At 34.9% G+C, this 25,102-nt stretch overlaps 1 protein-coding gene across 4 annotated transcripts in view; it reads right to left on the reverse strand.

Annotated features, from left to right (window-relative positions):
- Positions 1-25,102, reverse strand: part of PTPN4 (protein tyrosine phosphatase non-receptor type 4) — a 121,952-nt gene that overhangs the window by 48,011 nt on the left and 48,839 nt on the right. For 3 of the 4 annotated variants that reach the window (XR_010389945.1, XM_064514722.1, XM_026118419.2), the window contains 9 exons: positions 23,094-23,201; positions 17,237-17,279; positions 17,064-17,163; positions 13,336-13,380; positions 13,011-13,063; positions 10,596-10,716; positions 9,394-9,481; positions 8,766-8,854; positions 437-500 (listed from right to left, as the gene is read on the reverse strand). Coding sequence is in view for 3 of the 4 variants with exons in the window: in XM_064514722.1 (XP_064370792.1) it covers positions 437-500; positions 8,766-8,854; positions 9,394-9,481; positions 10,596-10,716; positions 13,011-13,063; positions 13,336-13,380; positions 17,064-17,163; positions 17,237-17,279; positions 23,094-23,201 (711 nt within the window). In the remaining variant the exon portion in view is untranslated. The remainder of the gene's footprint in view (positions 1-436; positions 501-8,765; positions 8,855-9,393; positions 9,482-10,595; positions 10,717-13,010; positions 13,064-13,335; positions 13,381-17,063; positions 17,164-17,236; positions 17,280-23,093; positions 23,202-25,102) is intronic. The other variant, XM_064514723.1, reaches the window with a different exon arrangement.

Raw genomic sequence — 25,102 nt, forward strand, 5'->3', positions numbered from 1 at the left:
AATAAAGCTGACTTGTATTATTAAGTCTGAAAAATATAAAACAAACATTTACTTACAAAACATATACACAACTGAAGCAGCATTAAGCACTACCTTCAATTTTAACTTGGTTTCTTCTGAAATTAAAATTTAATATAGATTTACTTTCAACTTTTTCTACATTTGTCTTACTTAAAATAAGCAAGTTTTATATCCCATATACAAATGTGAAGCTAAAAGTATCTAAAATACACGGCAAATAGAATGAAAAAAATTTTAAACATTGTAATAGCCCATTTGATAACTGAAATAGCCAGAATGTAGTTGAAAGTGGGCATTCAATTGCAGTTAAAGACAGGAATCAACATAATATCATGGTAAGTGTAATGCAGACTTTCAGTTATGGAGGAATTTCATTGTTCTCATTTTTTGAGACCAAGTTTAAGATGGTACTCACCAATTCTTTCCTAAGTTGAACAAAAAACTGTTTGCACTTAAAAGAAATTTTTACAATCTTCAACCTAAATGAAAAATAAAATCAGAATATTTAAACACTTAGTATACTGAATCATGCTAAAAAACTTAAATACATCTACCAAAAATATACTTTCTAGAGAGAACAGATTTCAGCTTGATTTCATGAAATTTCCATAGACAGAAAATAAAATTTCAATGCTTCAATAAAATAGCTTGTATAATTTCAGATTTATAAGCTATACATTTGAGTTACCTATCATATTCACTTATTGTTTCAATCCTAAACTCAAGGTAGTTGCTAATTTACATATTTATTTACCAGCCCCAAAGAACAGAGTTATTTTATCCCCAAGTCAACCCCGTGCAAAATCCTCTTTTCTGGTATTACCTTCACTATGCCTTAGAATATGAAATGATACTTTCAGCTCCACCTGAGGCTGAAAGACATTCTTTCCCTGTTCTCTTTCATGTTGCTAAATGTAACCAAAAGCTGCTTTAGCAAAATACCTAAGACAAGATATGAACATGAAGTTAAGGACTTATGATCTCGATCGTTTTAAAGTTTAAAGAAAAAAAAAGCAGGAAAATCATTTTAAATATCATGTGACAGGAGAAAAGTAGCCTACAGACCTTTCTGTCTTGCAGGTTATCTATAAGCATGTGAGACACTAACAGTAATTCCAGACAATTTTGGATGGTCACTATAATGCTAGTTATGCTAAACAGTAAAAGACAAGCCATGTTCCCAACACAATCTAATTATATCCTTTTTCAAAGAAATGTAACATGCAGCTTGTGCACGTCCCTTGCTAAATTTCATAAAGGGATATTATTTTGATCAAGAATGAAAGCAAGGCTACAACTGTAACAAAACTCACCACTAACTTATGTGGATTTAAAAAGGAACAACTGGTATAATACTTCAAATGGCATAGAATGCTAAATTTATATGCGATCTTACTCAAAGGTGATTTTGCTGACACTTTTCATAAAATTCAAAGCAAAAGAATCTAGATCATGCAGCTAACTTGAGGGAAATTAAACAGCAAACTCCGCAGGCATTACAATTAGCCTTTTATACTATGTGTTTATGCAGAGCACTGTTACCAATCTAAACTGTCATTTCTGATGGTCTCTGTACTTCAAATTATTATATTGGTTTAGTAAAGCTATCAAGAAAAAAAGAAGTTGTACTATGTCAGTGAAGTTAGTGACACAATTTTTGAGATGCACAGTGAACTAATCCATGAAGAATATATACGGACCTCAGAAGTGACTGGAATTACTACTTGCATATTAATCACCTCGGTTAATACAAAACCCCTCTAGACTGCAAGGCTTGAGAAGCATACCTCACATTAAGAGGCACCTAAGTTAGGTGTCTATATACAGATATCATAATCTTAACCAAATTAAATGAAGACATTTTTCTCCAGGGCAGAATGCAGAGCAGGAACCTAACTTGGATGTCCCAATTTGTTGAAAATTTCTCTCTCCAATCATATAAAGGGAGTCTGCAGATATTAGCCCTTAAATTATGCTTAAAGCTCTTTTTCTATTTCCTTTTTCTTTCCTAGCTTTGCCTTTATTTAAAACAAACAAAAAAAAAAGTAGTCAATTTTTTCTGTATTATTCTAAATTCTTAAGAACTTGCTACTATTGGAGTTTATTTCTGAAGAATTAGGATAAGAGGACTACCACTTGTCTAGCAAAAATCGAATTATTACACTGGCAATGCAGCATTTTTCTAGCACCTCCTATGACAAAAGAGTTACTTAAGAATAGTTAGAGACTGGTCCTAAATTTGCTGGATGAGAAAGTCACTAGTAATTATAGTAGTCTTCGACAGAACAAAGAGAAAAAAGTAAACTGCAGCCTAAATAGTTTGATGTAAACAAATGTAAGTTGCAATTCATTTTCTAAAATCAGATTTTGGGGTAGAGTACAATTAAAAGAACATTTTAAATATACACCTTTTCTAACAACTGAACTGCACACACTCTACAACATAACAGAGTTGTTTAGTGTGCTACCAGAAACAAATTCATGTTATTCTATTTATAAAAACATCCTGCTGCATTTTACTCATAAATTTTTCCTTTTTTTCTACTAAAGAAATGACTCCTTTTTCTGATATACAGACTCAAGGATGAATGACAAGGATGGAGGCTATACATACACACACACACGATTTTTTAACCCAATCCCATAACTTAGAGTGAGGTCAGGGATCTGTTGAGCCTGAAACCTGAAATCTGGATCAGATCCACAACAGTAGCCAGTAAGGTTCAACTCAATCCGTAAGATTCACTATTCAAGCACAGTGAAATGATTCAAAGCTGAATCTGAGTTATTTTCGAAAAATACAGCAGATAAGAAAGAGTCCCTATGCACTGATAACACCCTAGCAAGCATTAAATAAGAATATCCATACCCGGTCAAAGCCAAGGTATGTCTACCTATGTTTCATTTTTCCGACTGTGGCCAAAGATGCATGTCCAAGGAAGGGTGTAAGAACATGCATCTGTGACAGTTTCCTGCTATAATCTTCCAGTCTCCAATTATCTGTCACTCGGACACATCCTAAACCATAAGTTGTATTTTTTTAAATGCAGAGATATTTAAAAGTTGTAGACTAAAGTGAAGCCAGTACTCAAACAGCTGGAAGGAGTCCCATGACAGTATGTCCTGGTTCTCACTGAGGACTTCACCACACCCCAACACTTGCTGGGAGGGCTATAAGGCAGGGTGCAAGCAATCCAGCAGATTTCTAGACCAGCGCTTCTTTGACACAGATGCTGGGCAGGTCAGCTAGGAAAGGTGCTCTACTGGAAGCCCTACTCACAAACAAGCCAGTAGCAAACTTAGCTGCAGTGGCTGTGAGATGACAGAGTTAAACATCCTGAGGGAAACAAGGAGGGCAAGCACCAGACTAAACCACCCTGGAATGTGGCAGAAGAGACTTTGTCTTGCTCAGAGATCTATCAGGCAAAATCCCTCTGGAGGCTGCCTCATGGGGAACATGAGCTGAGAAGAGGTGGCCAATCTTCAAGGACAATCTTCACAAACCAAAACAGTCTTGATGTGCAAGAAAACAGGCAAAGATGGGAGGAGGCCAGCTTGGCTGAACTTGAAACCCCTGCTTGCGCTCAAACACAGAAGGGGAGCGTACAGGCTGTGGAAGCAAGAACAGACTACCAAGGAGGAATACAAAAGTGTTACCTAAGCGTTCAGGGACAAAACTAGGAGGGCCAAAGCTTGGCTGGAGTTGAAACTAGCAATGGAAGTGAAAGGCAACAAGGCTTTCTACAGGCACATCAAAGGCAAAAGAGAGACAAAGGAAAGTGCGTCCCCATTACTGAATGGGGCAGGTCATCTAGTGACAATGGACAAAGAAAAGGCTGAGGCTCTCGGTGCCTTTTTCCTTTGAATTTCATGGGCAAGATCTGCTCCCTGGATTCCCAGGTTTTTGTGCCTAGTGGCAAAGTCTGAGGAAGAGAGGAACTACTCACAATACTGGAGGATCAAGTTAGGATACCCTGGATAAAAGGCGGTCTCCTTTGTTTTACTTTATTCTTGTCTCCCTCCTCATTCTTGTCTCCCTGTGATCATGCTGATAAAGACTGCAAGCAATCTTTACTGCAATTTAGACATAATACCAAGAGAAGAGGGAGAGGGCAAATATATTTTGCTTGATTAATTTCTGAGCAGCACACTTAAACCTTTATTTCCCCCCACATACATGCATGCCTACTATCTCACTTCTCTCAGACTCAACTCAGCAGTACTGAAAAAGGGGTATCTATCTGAATATGTGTCATTTAAACACCAGGCACAGGGAAGAATCTACACAGCTCCAGTTTTACAGGAGTAAAGGTAAGTAGAAGCAAAGTAGTATCAGGACTGGTATCACTGGAACAAGTGCGGGACTAAAGACAAAAAAGGGAAAGATAGTAGGTCTGCTAACGAATCACGCGGTTAAACTTGACATTTTAGATCCTTACTCAGAGCAATGGAAAGCCTGTGGTAGGATGAAAAGCTTGGGGGAGGGGGCACAGAGTGGCAGGAAAGATGGCTGGTGTTTTGGGGTAGTCTGTTTTTTAAAAGACCAATTGTGTTGGTACTACAGTCTTCACAGGAAAAAATTAACATCACTCATGTCAGCTGATATGCTTGAATATAAAGAACAACTGTTTAGGTAATTACATACACGGACACACACACAAAAAACACACTAAGAATTCAGATCAGTATCCCTGGCATGCAAACAAGATGAAGCAGAGTTCACAGAAACCTCTAGCCTCCAGTAGGGACATGTAGCTTAATTATGACTTACATTGTACGTACTCAGTAATTTACTAGTGTGTTTTATAGAACCTATTTCTAACTACTTACTACTACTACTTACAGTTTTCCCCCCCAAAACAGCAATAAAAGCAGCTTAGATTAATACCATCCTGATTATTACCGCATTCCATTTATAAAGCAGCCTTAATCCAGAAATGGTCCTAACACTTCTTCCCAACTGCAGGATTTTCTCTTAAAACATGCCAGTATTATAAAGGCTGGGCTGACTGACAATTTATTACGGTAGGTCCAAAATTTTCCCTGCAAGATCCAGTCTTCATTTACCAAACTAGTCATGCAGACTGAATATTTTCATGCTCTGTGTTTGCCTCAAGCTGACTTTCCTTTATATGTTCTCAGGCAAAACATTTACTGTATTCAACTATGCCTGGCTGTGGATAATACTTTTGTCATAGATTTGCCTTTTGCTGTCTCAGTGAAAACCCACTTAAGCTTCACCATTCACATTGTGCACTGCTTCTCAACATGGCAAACCACAGAACACCTAACATCCTACAACAAAACTTGAGACTAAACTTAGAAAAGAAAACCAAAATGCCTCAGAAATGCAGTGAGTTGCAGGAAAGAGGAAGAATGTCACTAATACCTTGAATGTCTGCAAGGGAAGTGTAACTAAGTGGAAATATGTCACTGATTGCTCACAAAAAAACCCAACAAACAAGAATTTCAACTGCCCATACCAGTTTGAATTCAGAGAAAAGTTTTTCCCATTTCAACTGAGGCAATCAATGTAATCTGTTTATATGAAGACGACATATCACCCAAGCACTTTAGGTAACTTCCAGTTCCAGTGCTGACTGGAACATCACCAAACATTGCCCAAAAAAGGCCTTGCTTAAGATAAAGCCAACTTTGATGCTTCTGGGAAGATGAATGAGGAAGCTTTATCATCCACTATGGTGGGGGAGGATCATTTTGATCCCTGCATGTCATCAGCAGAAGCCCAAAAAACAATGCAAAGACGCAGCAAGTGACCACTCCCTTCCTCTCCTCTTGGGGACCCAAAAAAACGAACACTGAATTCTAGTATCAAAATTTCATTTCTAATTACTTTTGACTAAGAGGCCATTCCACAGCTTTTCTTCTGATGTTAAAAAGTCTTCTAATTTCTGATTCATTTTATATCTATTTGACCTTAAAAACTATAATTATTTCCACTAGTATTCATTCCCAAGAATACTCATGAAAAGTAACCAAATGCTTTTTCAATCTTCATTCATCATTTGGACTAAACAGGCAAAAGTTTTAACCAATCCTCACAAATAGATTCTACATTCTATGTTCCTGTATCTTAGTATTTCTCCGCCCAATTTTTTCTTTTTAAAAACATATAGGTCCAGAAATTTAAAAAAAAGTAATGTCATACCTTTGCTTTTTAGAAGTTTAATACTACTCCGACCATCCAGAAAATACTTTGCCAATCTATCTAGCCTTTTCATAACTACACTGCAGTTTAAGCTCCAAGTTTTCTTACAAAATAAATCAACACACTCATGTCTCTCTCAACTGTTATCGCTGACTGACGAGGCTCCACCATTACAAGTTTCTTGTTTAGCCTTTCAATGCATGTTTCTTAGCTCTGTATTGTTAAATCTCATCCCACCTCTATTACTGCAATGCACATGATAATCTAATTCCTCCTATGTGATTCAGCTGCTCTCAATGTATGCAATAACATCTAACATTGTGTTATTCATTGATTTCAGAGGCAGATACCAGCTTCTTCTACCAAAAATCCCCCCCCCCCCCAAATTTAATATCATCTGAAAAAAAAAACCATAGGAACTTTTTCCATCTTCAGAACTCTTCTTGCAGTATATTCCTATGCTAGTCTAACTTTAGGCTCCTCTACCACTTTCCAATCATTTATACAATGAACTCAAGATTTGAGAAATCTAGGTTTTCTTTATTTGTAGTGATTCCTGTCTAACTCATACGGCAGATGCCAAGAAAAAAAAGAGAGAGAGAGAGAGAAGTGAGTGAGGATGACTTCATCACTAAGGCTTCAGGGAAAATGGGGTATGGTAATTTGATGAGACACACAGACAGACAAGTGTAGTGATTGGTGGAAAAATGCATACAAGTGTAAAAAGTAAGGTGGTAAAGAACAGCTGCCTCCACGGTAACATCTATCTTTTAAAATTACGCTGCTCAACCTATACAACTGTCCTACAGCGTAAAGAAAATCCCTACACGCCCATTTACTTAATGTAATAAAAATAAAAGACTTCCAAGAGACATTTTCGCATAGCACAGCATATTTATTCACTACTAACTGCAAAAATCATTTGCCAAATCATTAACAAACTGGTTGGATTATCTGCTGCTGTTTCCCTGATACTTTGCTCACAGATCTCACACAGTAATACTTAATACACCCAACTCTTGTGCTAAAATCACACAAGAAACTAGCAGTGAAGAAGCAATGTGGACTCGGCCTCCTGTCGCACTATCTGCCTCCTAACCACTGCGGAGCAGTTCTCTGACCTGCAGTGCCAGAACCACATAGGAATGGCAAGCAGAATTCACTACAGATCATTTTCACTGCAACTTCTACTCTTCCTCCTTTTTAAAAAATTTTGCCGTTATTTGAGAAAGTTATTTTAGAAACAGTAAGTAGATCTCCAGGAGAGATTTGCAAGAGTGCTCGGCAGCTACAGTTGAAGACAGCTTTTCCATAAAACTTATACACCGCAATGTGTTTCTGTATTTATATTTAATAAGAAAAAGTTATTGACGCATCAGCTTTCAGAATGACCCAACCAAGTGAAACAGTAACTCTGGATTACAGTACAATCCAGAATTTCGGCAATTAAATGATGTGGTTAAGCATTCTGTTAAGGCTCTACTCCTAAGGACAGAAATATACTTTGCAAACTTTTGGTTATGTGGCTCCAGAAGATTTTTGTACCAACTGCTTGGACTCTTAACACCAATTCACACAAATCAGTAGCAAAGAAAAATGTGAAACTTTTCAACATTATTCTAGTGCGAACAGGTTTTGTGTTTGGTAAAATAATATCTTTTATTATTTCATACAGCTGACTTAGCCACTCAGCATTCTATTATAGTATATTCAAAGAAATATGTAATAAGGAAGACTGTCCAAATGGATTTTAGGCAGGCAAAGAAAATCAACCAAGGGAAAGTTACTCCTGAGGGAACCAAAAAAGCTTTGGAGGAGGTGCCAGACTTTGACAGAGCAGTGGTATGATCCAACAGAACAGGAGTTCTCAACTTAAATCTTTTCATTCATCCTATCACTAAGTAGAAACAGGATCCCAACAGAGAAGAGACTGATGATCACTACAATAATATCTTTTATAAGTATAACTCCAAGTTTATATAGGAGAAGAGCTTTAAGAAGCAATTCTTTTTTTAAGAGGAGAAAGAAATGACAGCATTTTCTTCAATGAATGTACTTTTTTTGATCTTTATCATGAAAACGACTAGCTATGGATGAAGAGATGACAGTATCCGTGAATCCCCTACCTCAGTTATCCCCAAATGCCATATCTAAATGACATTTAACACATTCAGTACAATTAAATTACATAGGAAGAAACAGACAGAAGTAATCACTTTATTCTCCAGGTTGTATTTTTAAGTTCAGCGGTCCTTTTAAAGGTTCTGAGATAGAATAAAGTTGACATTTCTATAATACTGATCCTGGCCATATAATTAATTAAACAAAAAATATGTTTACAAACTCCTGAAGTATATTAAAATTAATTATATTTTGCACCACAATCACTTAACAGCATGGCCTGTTAAGGACAAAAACCCACTCATAAAAAATCAGCCATTACACAGCATGAAGTAAAACATTTCAATTTGATATTACATGCCAGTCTCTCTTTCTTTTGTTTTGAATTTGTGACACTGGTAAAGTATGTTCTGAAATAAAAAACAAAAGCATTTGCTTAAACAGCTTTCCTTACCATGGAAAGGTGTTAATTCGTACTCTGTTCTTATAAATTAGTATTCCTCCCGACATCACTCCAATCATTATTTCATTGTTACTCTGATCCTTCAAGAGAAAAGAAAAAGATCACTTAAAGAATAAAATAAATACTACCATTTATGCTATTTATAACAGCTCTTTGTTTTCACATTATATAATTCACATTGTATAATATTTCATAACATATACATTATATACATGATGCATTATATCACATTACAATACAGTCGCATTATGTAATATTTCACATTATATAATACCAACAATGATTTATAATTTGGTTCTAACCTGAACCTGACAGATCCTTAAACATCAAAAGCATATTCAAGAAGCATGTTTTTCTTATTCACTGAACTGGTATTCAGTCTAATAAGGCTTAACCTGGATAAAGCATACACTAATATGCCCAAAGTACAGAGATACTCTCAGTACAGTGAAATAGGGCTTATTCACATTTATAAGTCTCATTTAGGTACCTTACAAAACAAAGTTATTTCCAAATTTTTCTCTCATAAAGAGCAGCCAGAAAGTTTAAAAAAAAAAATTTCCCATCAATCTCAGAGGAACCTATTTTTACATTACAGTACTAGCTCATCCAAACTTACCCTTGCATAGTGCAATTCAACTCCATAAAGTTCTAAGGTACGTGCTGTATTGAGATAATTGAACTCTGCTTCTGCAGGAGACAACCCTCTGAAAGACAGACATTAAATAAGAAACATTCTAACATATACATAAACCCACTCCCCACTGGGCTCTTTAGCGAGCTCAGATAAAATCTGCACTGGTTTCACTGTTTTTTCCTCAGAAATCTCAATTTCCACTCTCACCATAAACAGAGCATAATCCAAAAATCTTAACAGAAAATACTTCTGCTTCCACATAGACAAAGGTTTATAAGTAGCCTGCAACACACAGTTTGCAAACATACATGTTTTACTTCTAACGCACTGTATCATTTAAAAGCCTATGGAGCTCTGGAACCTAGAAATGACTTTTGCAAAATCGTATTTTGTACTGATAATAGCAATTTCTCCCCAAGACTCATCCTCCAAACTTAAATTATCACCAACCCACTTTAATTTTCTTTTCCCTACTTAATTGAATTTACTAAGCCATTAATTGAAATATAATAATTCAACAGTTTGTAGTGCCAACAACATGCCCAAATAAAGTAGACAGCTTTGTAAACACAGTCTAACTTTTGTTAAACGTTATTGTAACAACAAAGCACCTAAATCCTAAAATACCAAGGAACCTTCACTGAAAGGGTACCACTTAATATTACTCATTAAATGTATATAGTTATATATATTTTCCATTACTTCATCACTTTTTCCTCTTCAGTAAAAGGTCACAGAATTGCACACAGAAAATATCAGGTATTGAAGAAAGGTTACTTCTTTCTTTCTTTCTTAGTTACTTCTAAAGTAACTCTTGTCTAATGGTAAGAGCATCATGAAAATAAGGCCCTTATCCAAACAGCCTTCTCAATGATTGAAAAAATTATTAAAGAAATTACTTCCTATTAAGTTAATATCCTCAAAATTCACTCAAATACTTTTTTCAGGGTAGCTTTAAAACATCAATTTATTCACTAAATTTTCCCTCTCATTCTGTCATAGAGGTACTATCTGTGCAGAGTATCCATGGCACTTATCATACAGACATTCTACAAAAGATATCACATTACACGTAGATCTTTACAAAAACCTTTAGGACAAAGTATTTATTTTTTATACAATAGCACAGCACCAGCAGTCAGGATTTGACAAATCAGTCAATATCTTCTGCTGTAAATCCTTACATGTGCTGCTGATGTAATTTTGCTATTTCTTTCTCAAAGTCTTGAGGCTGGCTAGGGATGAAAGAATAGTCTGAGAGGTAGCCTGGCAAGTTTTCTGAATGGTTGTAGTCTCCCAGCTCGGCTAAAATATTAAAAAGAGAGATTATTGTTTATCGCTGATGTATTTGGCATTGTGCAATGCCCCCAAATTCCCAAGAGTCTGTTCTCACATACTTTAAGATCTACAGCAAACAAAAATACAGAAGACATTTGAACTTTCCTTTTCCCTTTTGTATAAACCAAGTCACATTGTCAGTGAATATATTTTAAGGGATCTTTTAGAGAGTGCTTATGAAATGAGTTTAGGAAGCATTTCATTTTTTATTATATAAATTAATTCATAACTGCTGTCATAATGGCTAGTACTAAATAAATATACTCCAACATATTTCAGGTATTTGCTTTTTGGGTTTTTTTGTTTACCTTTGCTTTCATGCAATTATGAGTATTTTCTGTTTCCTTTTATAAAACTGCCATTTCTTCACTAAGATAAGATTTGCAAAAGCAACCAATGCATTCTGCACCAAGATATTTTCAAAAGCATTAAAAATATATTTTTTGGTAAATTCAAATGTATGTGCGGAGAAAGAGAAAGCACACATACATACACCTACTATTTACTTAAAACTACTGAAAAGTGCATTTATGAAATTCCTAACAAATCATTTCTGAAAATTACAGGAGATGAATCAAAATCACTTTTATTGTCATAATAAATCAAAAGCATACAAACTCAAAGAGAATTTGCCAGAAATACAGACTTTGTGGTCATAACTATAATCGGAACAAAAACAGTTTTACATGTCAATAATCCATATAAAAGATTTACAGTAATAAGTAAGTAACACAACAGGAGAAAACTGGCAAGTTCACATCAATACGGCAAGGTGTGGGACCCCGGGCAGGCTTACTGACACTTCTAGGGGGCATGGCAGAAGTGACAAGAGGAGGGATGAAGATGCTCATGGCAGGAGAGGCTAAGTGAGGGAAAGGAAATAGGAAAGAAGTCTGCAGCACTTGCATTGCCAGAAACAGAACCTATGTTAAATCATTTAAAAACTGCAAAAGGGATCAGGTTTCATAACAGAGCCTATGCCTTGTTAAAATATACTACAGAGAATACAGAACTGCCTGACATCTATGGCCACTATTGTCAAATACTTGTAAAGAATTGCAAGAGCCAAAGCCAGAGAGAAGTTAGTAATAGGCACATGCAGAAAATAGTGCACTAAGAACTGAGCTCTGCACACCCTAGAACGCAAGGACAGAGAGACCTCAAATATAAATATAACTACAATGCATTGCACATACCCACTATTTCTACAATACTTTTTTGAATAAACATATCACATTCTTAGAAGCTTAAAACACCATAAACTTTCCATAATGCCTGCTTCATTATCAAATATTTAATCGCTTGTAAGGCAAATCCCTAAGGTATGGCTTTTAGTACTTTTTTGACAGGACTGTCAGTACACGTCTGCTTCAAAAAAGATGGATTTGGGGTGTTTTGTTAAAGAGAAATTGTTCTGTTGAGTGATCTGGAAAAAGGCGAGCAAGTTTTCATTGCTTACCAAAGCTATGCATGCAATATTACGTTAATATTACTATGCATTTTTCCCTAGAAACATTAAGACTACTTCTCTGACACATACGGAGCATAGATAGTACTAACCATAGATACAAGTATCTTTAATAGCAGAAAGACACATGAATAGAGACATACAGAAGGATTACATGTAGAAAAGATTTCTGACAATCAGAAATCTGAAGAACTAACTGCTGAATAGTCACTTACTTTTTTCCATTAAATATGAAAGAAATATTTAGGCTTTATGAAAGAATAATGGGGGAGAGAAGGAGGATTAAACATCAGTCTTCAAGACTTAACTGTCCTAGGGAATGGCTTAAAATTGGCAACACAGGTCTCAAATTATTCAGCCAGATACAACCAGAATTCTGTTTTCCACACCTCTTTGAAGGTTCACTGTACAACATGTCTTAAAAATGTTAAGTGTCCAAAAATCATCTTGGTATCACTCTCAAAAAGAACTATCACACTTCAGAATGCAGGGAAATGAAAAGGTTTTAATTTTGAGGCTTTTGGTTTTTTTAACTGCATGGGTTTAAAGGAGGAAAAGGGTAAAAGCAATGAGTACTTTCTCATATTTAATTCAGCAAAAATATAGTCTGCTGGGGAAAAAGAGACAGACCATTTTCCTTAATGACGGGAAAAGTAATATCACATATGTGCATATAACAATATAACGTAATACATTTAACTATAATTATTACATTTCATTCTGTGGAAACTAATCAGTAATACCGCTTATATATTCCAGTACTTAAAAGTATCTGAATAGAAATTATACTTACACTGAACAGCATAGGAAGCCAAAAGAGCAGCAGTATTATAAGGGCAGGGCAATCTGTTTTTTGTTTTTTTTTTTTTTTAAAAAAAAAAAAGAAATGAATAAACTTATACATTTCATATGAAATACAGTTATTTTGAAAAGCCTAATTTTTCATAGTCTATGAATGCACAAGTTGGACTGCTAAACACTTCAATTTGCATGAATCAAAAAACTAAATTGTTTTAAATTTATTTATATTTTGAAGGTAAAATCCCTCATCATTAATTTAACAATTTTTTCCTCAACAGAACTTGCATATAATAGTCATCATGAGAAAGATGCCTTACCTTCCAGTAAGAATGTCCTGTTTAATTTGCAAAAAATACTGGTACCTTATTAAAAAAAAAAAAAAGAAAGAAAGAAAGAGGGGACCATAATTAAAAATAAAATCACTTTTCATCAATTTAATACATTTTCTCTTCAATTAAATTTTACATTTTGTATACTATTTCTTCAACTCCTAAGAGAAAGAAATTAAACCGTGATTAGTAAAATAATAATACAGCTTTATAAATTAAGGCTATTATGTTATACATTGTATTTCACTACAATGTTGCAAAATTTATATTTCACCTACTTTAGATTCCAGTATTTATGTTCACCTTATAGTTTAAAATAATGAAAAGAAGATATGCCTTTATGATGAATAAATGTGAAGCACACAACTATTCAGTCACACAACCAAAAGTTGAAAATTGCATCCAGGTATGCAGGCACCTCAATAAGAATGATTTCTAGTCAAGGTAAATAAAAAAAAAAGCAGCGGGAAGCAGCAAAAGGAGCAGATGAACGTTTTAAAACAAAAAACGTTTCCAACCAAACACAGTAGGGGCAGAAAAACAATGACTTAAAAAAGAATCAACAAACTTAAGAGCATAAACATTTTTCTTTCTAAAACACTTCCTTTGCGTTCCCAATAAAAAACAAATATTTTGTTAACTTTTCGGTATGAATCTATTGTTCATTCAATTTAGTTCCCTCTTATTTCACTTAAAGGTTTTAGGGAATTTCAGGGAAATACAAATGTTTATATCAAGTGATAAATGACACCTGCTACAAACCACCACTGAAACAGAGATTGAGCTACGGCAACAAATGAGACTTTCACTGAGATGGCATGGTGTTAGTACAAACTTCACTTTTCACCAAAAGACCTTTTAACCAGGTTTTAAAGCAGCTTTAGACTTTTTAATGCTCTGGTGCCTTTTTATTAAAAATATTCCACTGAGTGGAAAATTTGAACATCACTCTTGCTTTATTGTAAAATAATTCCATTTTGGGACCTCTTACACTATTATTATTATTTTAATAAAATCAGCTATTTTCCTTCTTGTAGTTCTGCTTTGAAAGTAAAGAGTCAGCCATACTCATTATAAACACCCACAGAAACTACTTATCAAAAACACTCATATCAGGTTTGACTAAAACTGAACACTAAATACTTCCTGATATTAAGGTGCACTAAGCAACTAAAAAACAGGATACATCACTGCATTCTACACAGTATATACTGGAGTTGTTACAACTGCTTAGACTAAGCTTCAGAGTAGTCTTCAGAAAATGGATTAGCAAGCACTTTGAAGAATCAAATCATTTACGAGGTAAATGCTGTGAAAGGTCGATCAACTGTTACAGCTAATTGAGGTAAATTTTAATTCCATGACTGAGATAAAAATGAGGAAAATACTCTTGCAAATTGGCAAGGTATCAAAGATGTGTTAGCCCCTGTGTGCTTTATTCCTACAAAAACTTCTATAGGCTCTTTAACTGGCCAAAACGGCAACGACTATAGTTTAACATATTACCCTGAAGTTACAATGTGACATAAGCTAGCTTTACAGACCTCAAAATACTTTTTCATTTTCCACCTTAAAATGTACATGGATGCTAAAAGATAAATTTCTTTAGCAATTACAAAAAGCAAGAAAAGGTATGTTAAATTTATATATTAAGAGGATACACTGCACATACTTAGCTTGAGTTTCTCTTCACAAATATATTGACCAAAGCAATGTTTTCTAGTCTTAATATTTATGGCTGCAAAAACATCAGAAAAGATTTGTATGTGTAGACAAACTTCATTTTTCATTTCTTTGTTTTTATGAAATGCTTTAATTAGAAATATTCCATGGTCCATGTCAGGGACTCCACTAATAAGCACTAGCAAGCAGAGTTCACTTTGTGCTTACTGCTTTCTGCGCACAGCGCAGTTAAATTGCTTGTTAGCTAACCATCCTATTTCCAACACGGAGGCCTCACATATTATGGAACAAAATGGAAAATCAATAGAAGTTTAGCAATGCAAATCCGAACAAGTACACACAACAAAATCACTTAAACAACGCAGACGGCATTGCATAACAATGTTTTTACCTTCTTTACATAGCTCTAGAAAGAATAATTATTATCTGTAGTCAACGTCAATAAACAAGTAGTTCTGCAAAGTGCAGAACTAATGAAGTTTTATTTTCCTACCAATACAGGTTCTTAAAGTCAAACCCTGCAGTACAGTATGCGCTTGCACTGACCCAGGCAGCTGTGACCTGCCACCCTTGCAGGGATTCTCAGAGGTCTAATACACTATGAGCTTGCACTGCAGCCTTTCTCTGAAAAAAACATTAATACTGCCTCTCATGTCAACTCATTTCTCTTTTTTCATGAAATCTGTACAAACTGAACATCTTTGAAAAGTCTCAGTCTGAGCTGGAATTGTCAAAAGTTTGTGCGTTCTGTTTTGTTTTTTTTTAAGCGGGGAGGGGTACTGACTATATTAAAGGACCCCTCATTAATGACGAGGCATCCTAACTTTGCCACAGATTCTCCCACAGACAATAAAATTCTCTTTATAATAATTCCAAATACAAACCAGTTTTCTCAGGGGCAATTAGGCCTATTAGCAGAAAGCCAAAGCTGACCTAGATACAGAAATCATACAGTATTTCTCTTCTAAATGGATGCTGTATCTACAGCATTGTATTTACAGCATAACATTTAAGTATACATTTGTATTTTACTTTTACTGTTTACTTTACATTGATCAACCTTCACTATTTTTTCATCTCTTCAGAAATATTATATATTGTCCTTTAATTCAAATAACACATTTTTATTATTTTGATACAGTAAATTACCAGATTCTCTCAAAGTAAACATTCTAATAAAACAAAGATTTTTCCAGGGTCTCTGGGACTCATTTGAGTAAATTCAGTCTGCATAGGTGTGTGTAAAATTTTGTAAAAATATGATAAATTAAAATAAACTGTAAACAAATGTGGACTATATTTTCACGGATTTGGTGGTTAGGTTTTTAAGCTCATCTTTAATCATTAAGACATTGTTTTCTGAACAGGGCTGACCTGTTTTCAGAATGGCAGACATCCACAAATTCCAATGTTTGTCAAATCACGCCACTTACATGTACAGGACTACGACTAATTAAGAATATTGAAAATCTGAGGGATTCCTTCAGGGGCTAATTGCAACTCACAAACCTCCTAACTCAATTCACACTGAGCATTTTCTTTAACAAGCTTCAGCACAGTGCTATCAAAATAAGTTTACATGCTTCAGCTTGGACTACAGCCATATAACCAAAGATTAATTTTATTAGTGCTAGGCAGCAAAGTGGAAAAGAGAGATCGATAAAAATATGCAGAACGCTCAGGATACTTTAATCCCAAAGGGGAAAACAAGGTAAAAATAAATTTGTGCTTGTGGATGAATGGTGGAATTAAGTTTTTCCTCTCTTTTTTTCCCTATTTCTCCTTCTTTTGTTTCTGCTTGAGTAATATTTTCATGTAGTTGCTTCACTTTGCATGTATATTTGTAAATATAGTCATATACACTTTTTTATTAGATTGATTTGGTGTAACTGCACAGTTCTTGCCTTTGATTATTAGGCAAAAATCAGAAGCTTGCAAATACTAATATTGCTACTAAACATAAGCCTAAACATACCACTACTAAACATAAGCCTTCCAGAAAAATGTTTTATTGATAAATTAACCAGACCTACCTAGTATATTCTTCTTGGAGCTTGTTTGGGTCACTTACAAAAAACTTGACTCTGAAGTTCAGACTGTGAGGAGACCCTCCTGGAATCAAGGAAAATATTTCTAATTAATCAGGTTACCTTGGAAAAGCCACTCAATAATGATATTTGAATTGACCAAATATATATGTACTCACTTTTTAATTGTTTCCTGATAGGTTTGTTTGGATCCAGCCACCTCTGGAAAGAGACAAATTGTAACACTAACTTTAGAGGAACAAACAATAAAGCATAAATTATAGCCTTTATGCATCAAGAAACCGTTGCTTTTCTATACTTTTCATGTGATTGCATATCAAAACGTTTTACTGGCATGCAAAGTCTTTTTACTGCTTCTACAAGGACATCAATGTTATCACGAACAGCTGCAATTGCTCTTCTCTTCTTTCGCTGGGCTTAACCTCTGCCATCCAGATACGTCTTCCCATGGTGCTGAGGCTACCACGACATGGCCCCAGAAGATGACCGTCAGCTCAGACCAACACAAGTTAGAATTCGGTGGCAGTTTACACACCTTCAGCTATTTTTTGACTATCTGGTAGATCACAAGCCATGACCTTGTATGTTAGAGACACAGCGCTTGGCCTACCGGATTGAGGACTACCAAACACTTTTACCAGACGGCAACCAGATCTTAATTGCCTCTACCAGGGAGTACTGCCGTGGGAAAGCACAGATACATCTTTATACAGCCAGTGCTGCAAACATCAGCGAAAGCATGGCTCTCGGGCAGCGCCACAAGCTGCTTCAACTGCTCCCCTCTCCCAAGCCAAGCAGACTCCGCGTGCACCTATGTATTTTAGGTGACTCATAAAATGTCTGATATGCACTGGGGATCTGCAGTTAGTTCTGAGGGCCATTTTATTCTTTAGAAATAACAAATAACGCAGACTAGATGCAAACACTGTATCTGTGTAGGTGACTTCAGAAGAAATGAAGAGACTGTTTGATAAAGACTACTGCACGATTATTTCAAAAAACTCACGCAGAAGACCAAGTAACATTACGCAAGGCTAACCGGAAAGGCTTGAGGAGGAGCTCTCCAGCTAGGGATTTCTTGTACAAGAATGTTTCAAAACATGGTAAAAAAAAACCCTTGAATATCTTTACACAAGGAGTTATGATTTAATATATCTGATTAACACCCAGATCTAACTGGCAATCCAAAACTTTTGCCTGGACTAAATCCATCTGCTGTCAAGTTGTCTTTTCTTGAAAGATGTGATGCCCCTTTTTCCTCAACCTTCTGGACCCCAGACCCTCTAAGAGACATTTCTATACGCTCTTCCTCAGCAACTATCATTGTCCAGCTCTCTTCTGCCAAGGTCACGTCAACCCCACACTGACAGTATTCCCCATGTCCTCATGCATGAATCCCTCTTAGGTTGCTCCAGGCACCCACAGACCAAACAACAAGAGCATTCCCACTGCCAACTATGTCAGTGCCTCCTGCTCCTCCCAGACCCTCCGCTGGCCCCAGGCAGCTCATTCATCAGGTAGCCGTACAATTATTCCTCACCGACCACATATATCTCTGCCATCTCAAAATCCGAGTCACAGTGTGTGCAATTTAAGATTCAATCCAGCTTTTACCTCTTATTATCTTAGCAGCTTCCCCATACCAGCATCCTCCTCATCATTTTTGTTCACCTTTTTGCTGCTCTCAAGGACTATGTAAAGAAATGCAAGGCCAGACCTCTTACTGATAAGATAGTGGATGAACTATGTTGAAAAACACCCCCCAAAATATGATTCATGCCTCTATGACATAGCTCCTTTGGGGTATTTCAAAAGCCTCTTTTAGGACTTGGCTTTTTTCCATAGAAACAATTAATCCTTTTACACCTTTTGCCAGCAAAAGATATAAAAAGTTATCTGCATAATTAAACACAATACAGGAAATTAAGATGGAGAGATCTATTTAGAAGAGCAGAAGAGGCCAGATTAACTGTCAAAGCTGCAATATTACTTCTTTTAACATAACATTTTTTTCATATGAAATTAATGTTATATGAAAATATAAAGCTTGTGCAATTTATGAAGTCCACATTTAGGCACAATGACAGAGTTCTGGCACTCAGCAGAATTCCCTTTTCCCCATCACCTTTATGCCCTGTAGTACTTGCAATCTTAGTAACGTTCCACTGTGCCATTTCATGAATAACCAGAATATCTGGTAATCCTATCTTTTGGGTTTTTTTTCCAGATGAACAGAGTATAAAGGCAAACCAATATCAAATACTGAAATTAATCGTAACCATAAATTCTTCAGCTTCCTATGATTAATATTGGTAAAATTCTATCTAGCTCTGACGTACTATTTCATTGCTACTGGACATTTGCTGACAAGCAAAATATTTAAGTAGTCGAAGAATACTAAACCTTTAAAACATGTGCTTATCAAATAGCTCTGAAGTCATCCTACTTCCATATTAATTCTTAAACAATTGCGTCTATTATAGTGTTATGCTCTGCTTCCAGACAAATTAAAGAAGAAAGCTCAGAGGTGTAAGCTTTCGAAAGTCAGAGAAATGAGAAAGAAACCCTGTACATTTCTGAACTTTGAATAAAAAACTGATTGATATTCAACTAAATCATTTTTAAGCAAAAGCTGAAAAATAATTCAGCTTTTTCTACAACATGTCTATGTCTTTTCAGCCTGGAAAAAAAAGTTTAGAATAAAAAAATTACATAAGACTATTTTGACCATGTCTTATCAGAACTGTCTACAAACAGTTACAATACAAAACTCTGTTAAAACTATAATGTGCTACACAGCTTTATTCACGTTAGTTACCTTAGTGTTACCAGAAGACGAGAGAAAGAATATAATTACGAATATTTTGCTCCAGAGAAGAAAGAAATGTGGAAGTACTATTCAGGCAGAAAAAAAATGATGGCAACATTGTAACTTCTCTCACTCTCTTCTACAGATAAAAAAAAAGTAGAAGAGAAAAATGTATTTCTTCTATTTTAGAAGCCACTCTTGGTGGTAAAACAATAGTCCCCATTTTACTCTTACTGAAGAAGAGTATTTCATTATCTCATGATCTTCTGAAAGTTACTTCAGCAAGTTACTGTATGATTAACACTTTACAATGTTATTTATCTCTATAGATCACCCTGCACATTTTGTGAACAGAAATTATGACTTTTCGCACAAAGGGTGGGAGATAAGTTTAGACCCCATCAGTCTGGCATGTCTATAACGGGAATTAGGCAAAGAACTGTATTATAAGTAACAGCATCCAGTTAAACTGCACTTTAAAACAAGTATTAAACATTTAAGACTTATTAAAAGAAAACATTCAAGAAGAATTCTGTGAAGCAACCACGGATCTAGCAACGGAGTTAAACGATACTCTCGCCATCAAACATTACAACTGGATCCATCAACTCCAACTGGTGAAATACAAACTGATTTACAAAGTTTCAGACATATGGAAATACCTTTCAATTAAAGCATATTAACCATTATAAATACTCATTTTCAAGAGAGTCCATTTCTTCATCTCTTAGGGTGATTAACTGACAGCCCTTGTCAGATACTGGGCTAAATGAAGCATGATTAAGAGATCTATCAGGTATCTGGACTAGAAACAAAAACACCTTACAGGACAATCTAAAAGCTAATTTAAATTAGTTAACACTAATTCAAATTAGATTTTAATTCTAAAACCTAATTTTTTTGTAAGTCATATTCAAAAATGAATTACTATTTCTGATCCCAACTGATGATGATCATACAATCTAGCTAAGAGATGAAACAAAACAGGCAACATCCTTTTAAGGTACTATTTCATGATCATAAATCTCAATAATTTCACTGCAAACTCATAACTATTAAAAATTAGTTTTAACATAACTACAAGGTGATACTGACCCACTCAAATGACACAGTTGGAGAAGACGGCACGATATTGTAATAGCTTCTATTACTTCTCTTTACAATGACCCAGAGCACAGTGATGCTCTTCTAAAGTCCATCACTTGTGGAGTCTCATATTTCCACTTCAAATATCTACATAAGAATATGTGGAAAATTCATTAGAAGCCCCAATTTTTCCTGTGAATAGTCTGTTACTGGTACCTAGATCACTGGTATCACAAAAATTTGTTTTCCACATGCAGCCACATGTAATATCGCTTGCAGGACACTGAAATTTAATATCTAATTAAATTTGAACTGAAATAATGCTTGTTGCAGCAGGGCTATACTTCAAGGGCTATATTACCATTTAAATGATGCAATCACTTTGAACAAAGTAAAAACTTGGGATCCTGTTTAAATCTTTACCAACTCTACACAAGCAATATATCAAACTGCAGAAATGCCTCTCTAATTCAGGATAAGAAACATGTTTACATGGTAGAAAGGAAGGATCCTAACAACATAATATAAATGATGAAAACAAAAGACCCACTGGTTGGGGGGCAGATGTTGCAGAGCAGAAATCTCCAGAAACAAAGAATATTCCTTGGTTAAATGTCTCATATAAGGTAAAAATGAGATGCTCACCTCTTACTTTCTATTGATTGGTTTAAAGATGGAAAAAAGACTTTATCCCATATCTTCCTTTCTCACATAAATATATTTAAAGTAGTAAACTCTTCATACTTCCACTTACTTAACAACAGCTTGTGAAGCTCCATATTCTAAGACAATAATCTTGAAGTACTACTCAAAGGACTATATGTAATACTTCACATAGATGGAGAGGTTAAACTTTTGGGGGTTTTTTTTTTTGGTCACAGAGCAGACCAAAATATACCAGTTACAAAAAATAAAACAAAACAAACCCTCTCCCACTGTAGTAATGCCTAAAACTCCTGGTTGAATTAGACTTAAGTTATTACATCTAGCCCTGCAGAAAGACAAAAATACTTGAGAAACACCATCAAATGCCCTACTTGTACTAGTGGGAAGCTTAAAATATTGATTAAAGTCTTCATTCCTCACCACCTAAGCAATATCCATCTTTGTTTCCATGTTAGCTATTTTAATGTATTATTTGAATGCTGATTACTACCATCTAATTAACTTGGACAGTTTTCACAACTGCCATTTAATTAATTTACTTTATCTACCTTATTCCTTATGTGAGCTTGATTTAACTCTGCCTCCATTGCTTCTACCACACATGCTACTATTTCCTTTCTTATTTCATCATTCTCCTCTATCGCTTTATCTTTCTAATCTTGTTTCTCAATTAATTCTGCTCCACCTTCTCGTGAAATAGTCTCCTATTCCCATGACTGCCTAGCCTATCGAATTATTGATGAAAATACCATTCTCAAGTGTATTAAATAACTATGTATTAAAACCAATGGATAAAGAAGTGGCACGAGGAGCAAACTGAGCAGTCATGTGGTCTTTATTAATAAAACCAGTCTTTTAATAACCTTTTGGATCACAAGATCAACCCACAGTCCAAGTCCATCCCCAATGAAAGAAGACAGTACAGAGCTTATGGTGCCATTGCAAAACTCAAAGCTTAAAAGAAAAACAAAACAAAACAAAAAAGTCAAACTCTGCATAGTTCAGTTAAATATTTCACCTGCTGCTACTGTAATGCTGCAAAACAAGCACTGAAATGCTATTTCAAACAGGTGAGAAATAAAAAAACCAAAACTTACCAAGTTTTTAAAAAGCAGTTTCTCTCAGCTCCCAAGATAAACAGTTTTCCAGGTGAGCAACAAATCAGAAGTGCACTACCAAAAGCCAAGAACCAGCTTTTTTCAAAAAAAACAACCCAAAAACCGACCCCCACTCCCCCCTAAAAAACAGATTTCTTTAAAACATACCAGTGTATTTTTATGTCATACACATCTACCAAACCAAAAATCCAGGGTGCTTCTGTCAAAAAATGTGAGCTATCAAAAGGAAAGAATTACAATTTTACAATTATCAGGTACCTGCTAAGCAATAAAATACAGTCCCTATATACATTAAATAAGTGTGAAAAAAATGATTTAGAAACAGATTCAACTTACAGGGTTATCAGTGGATTCATCAGCCAACTGTAAACCAAAGTAATCTCTCTCTGTCAAATCGAGATGCTTGAAGACTATATCCAACAGAACTTGTCCCTGATCATGTTTCTGCAGAGAGCAAAAATATATACTGTTTATGAACAAAAAATATAATTGGACACAGACTTCATGCATGTAGAGCATATACACATTCTTTCGGATGTGCTCAAGCAATCTAAATTTTAAATATCACAAAATGTATCCCAGCAGCACTATTTTTAAATGAGCTCCATCTCTCTTGCTAAAACATATTCAAGAAATTATTATTTTTCCTCTTTGTCATTTTCTGACAGTAAGAATTTCTCACTTCTCAGATAGCTATATGATTATTCCTGAAAGCCATTCATTAACCAAATTTGATGTTTAAAAGGATTACTGAAAAAAGTGAAAAAGGGCTAGAATTTGACTTAGAACTTAGTAGTCTCATTTAGGCCATTCCATTATCATTTAAAAGTACATTTTTTCAGGCCTGTACAATTTATTCTTTCTTACTCTATCTGAAAATCTATTCCTGAATCTAAATGAACCATCATATTGAAAATGCTTCCAAAGTTAAATGGCATAGACAGCTGAAGCAGCCAAACATCTAACTGAGAACAAGTATCATTTGAATGTATTTTCCCAAAGATACTACTTCACTCTAAATGAACCGAATATATAAAAAAGAAATTTCTTTTCAGAAACAAATGAACAAACTTGATTTCTACTACAAGGCCAAATCTTATCCACAAAATGAAAACCCATCTGCATAGTTGAAGGTACCTAGCCATCTTTTGCCTAAACTAAAAATATTGCTACCATAGTAATTTAAACACAGAGCATGCCACTATGACAGGGCTCAATAAATACATTTCGTGAAATATGAAGGAGTTTCCCAAAGAAGCTGCAAAGTATCACAGCTTCTTGAGGAACAACAGATGCAAAGAAATGCTGCAAGAATATCTGTTGAATAAGAGAAATGATGAAAGATGATCAAAACATTTTCCATCTAGATTTTCTACTTCTCTGGAACCAAGCTTCTGACAATGCAGGTGCCAAGCGTTACTGATGCTACAGTGGATGCCAGATACATCTTGCCTTGTTTACTGTAGGCAATAAGGTATTTTTTGAAGTCTGAAAACAAAAAGGACTACTGTTCTGTTCTCAAATGACCTCATTATTCATAATATATTATAAAAGAGTTTATTTTTAAGGCAGTTATATGAGAAGTATAACTGAAAAGCCAGAAGCAGGTTGCAAGGATTTTATCAATCCATTACAAAAAAGATTTACAAATCACATTCAGATATTTGTTTACATTTAAGAGCATCTTATGAAAACTCAATTTTTTGTTCTGCTGAGATTATACTAAAGTTGAGTAAACAGTCAAAACCATTTATTTGGGTGCCAAGAACTCAGGGAAGCTTGATAATTTATTTCTTAATAAAAAAAATAGCAAAAAGGTATCAACAAATTATGCCTAAAAGGATGACAGCAGGGCAATTGTAACTGTAGCTCTGCATATTTAAATTGAAATTACATAAGCCATGCACATCAGGTCCTGTGTAAATCTGGCTAAGTTAAAATGATATAACAATTGTTTTATTTAGTTTGAAAATTTTATTTTTAAAAGTCATATGGAGAAAATTTCTTCATGTTTAACCAAGTGAACAGTTAGTAGGAGCAAGGTTGTTAACAAGTGTACTACTGAAAAATCTATTCTCAAATAATTAGAAACAATCTAGGAAAAAAAACAGATGTTCACATAAGAAATACATGACAGTATAAACACAAAGGAATTTTTATGTACAATTCTAAAAATAGTTACTTAGATTTTAACTAAATTAGGGGTTGCTGATTTTTTTTGAAATAAACCAGTAATCAGTACAAATTTTTCACCAAATAAAACAAATTTTAAATTACACAGCAACACTAATTGCTTCTTGGCATTTTTCCCTATGTAGATCCAAATCAGAACTCAAACTAAGAAC

The sequence above is a fragment of the Dromaius novaehollandiae genome, chromosome 7 (assembly GCF_036370855.1).
Source record: "Dromaius novaehollandiae isolate bDroNov1 chromosome 7, bDroNov1.hap1, whole genome shotgun sequence".
In the NCBI taxonomy this organism is placed as follows: domain Eukaryota; kingdom Metazoa; phylum Chordata; class Aves; order Casuariiformes; family Dromaiidae; genus Dromaius; species Dromaius novaehollandiae.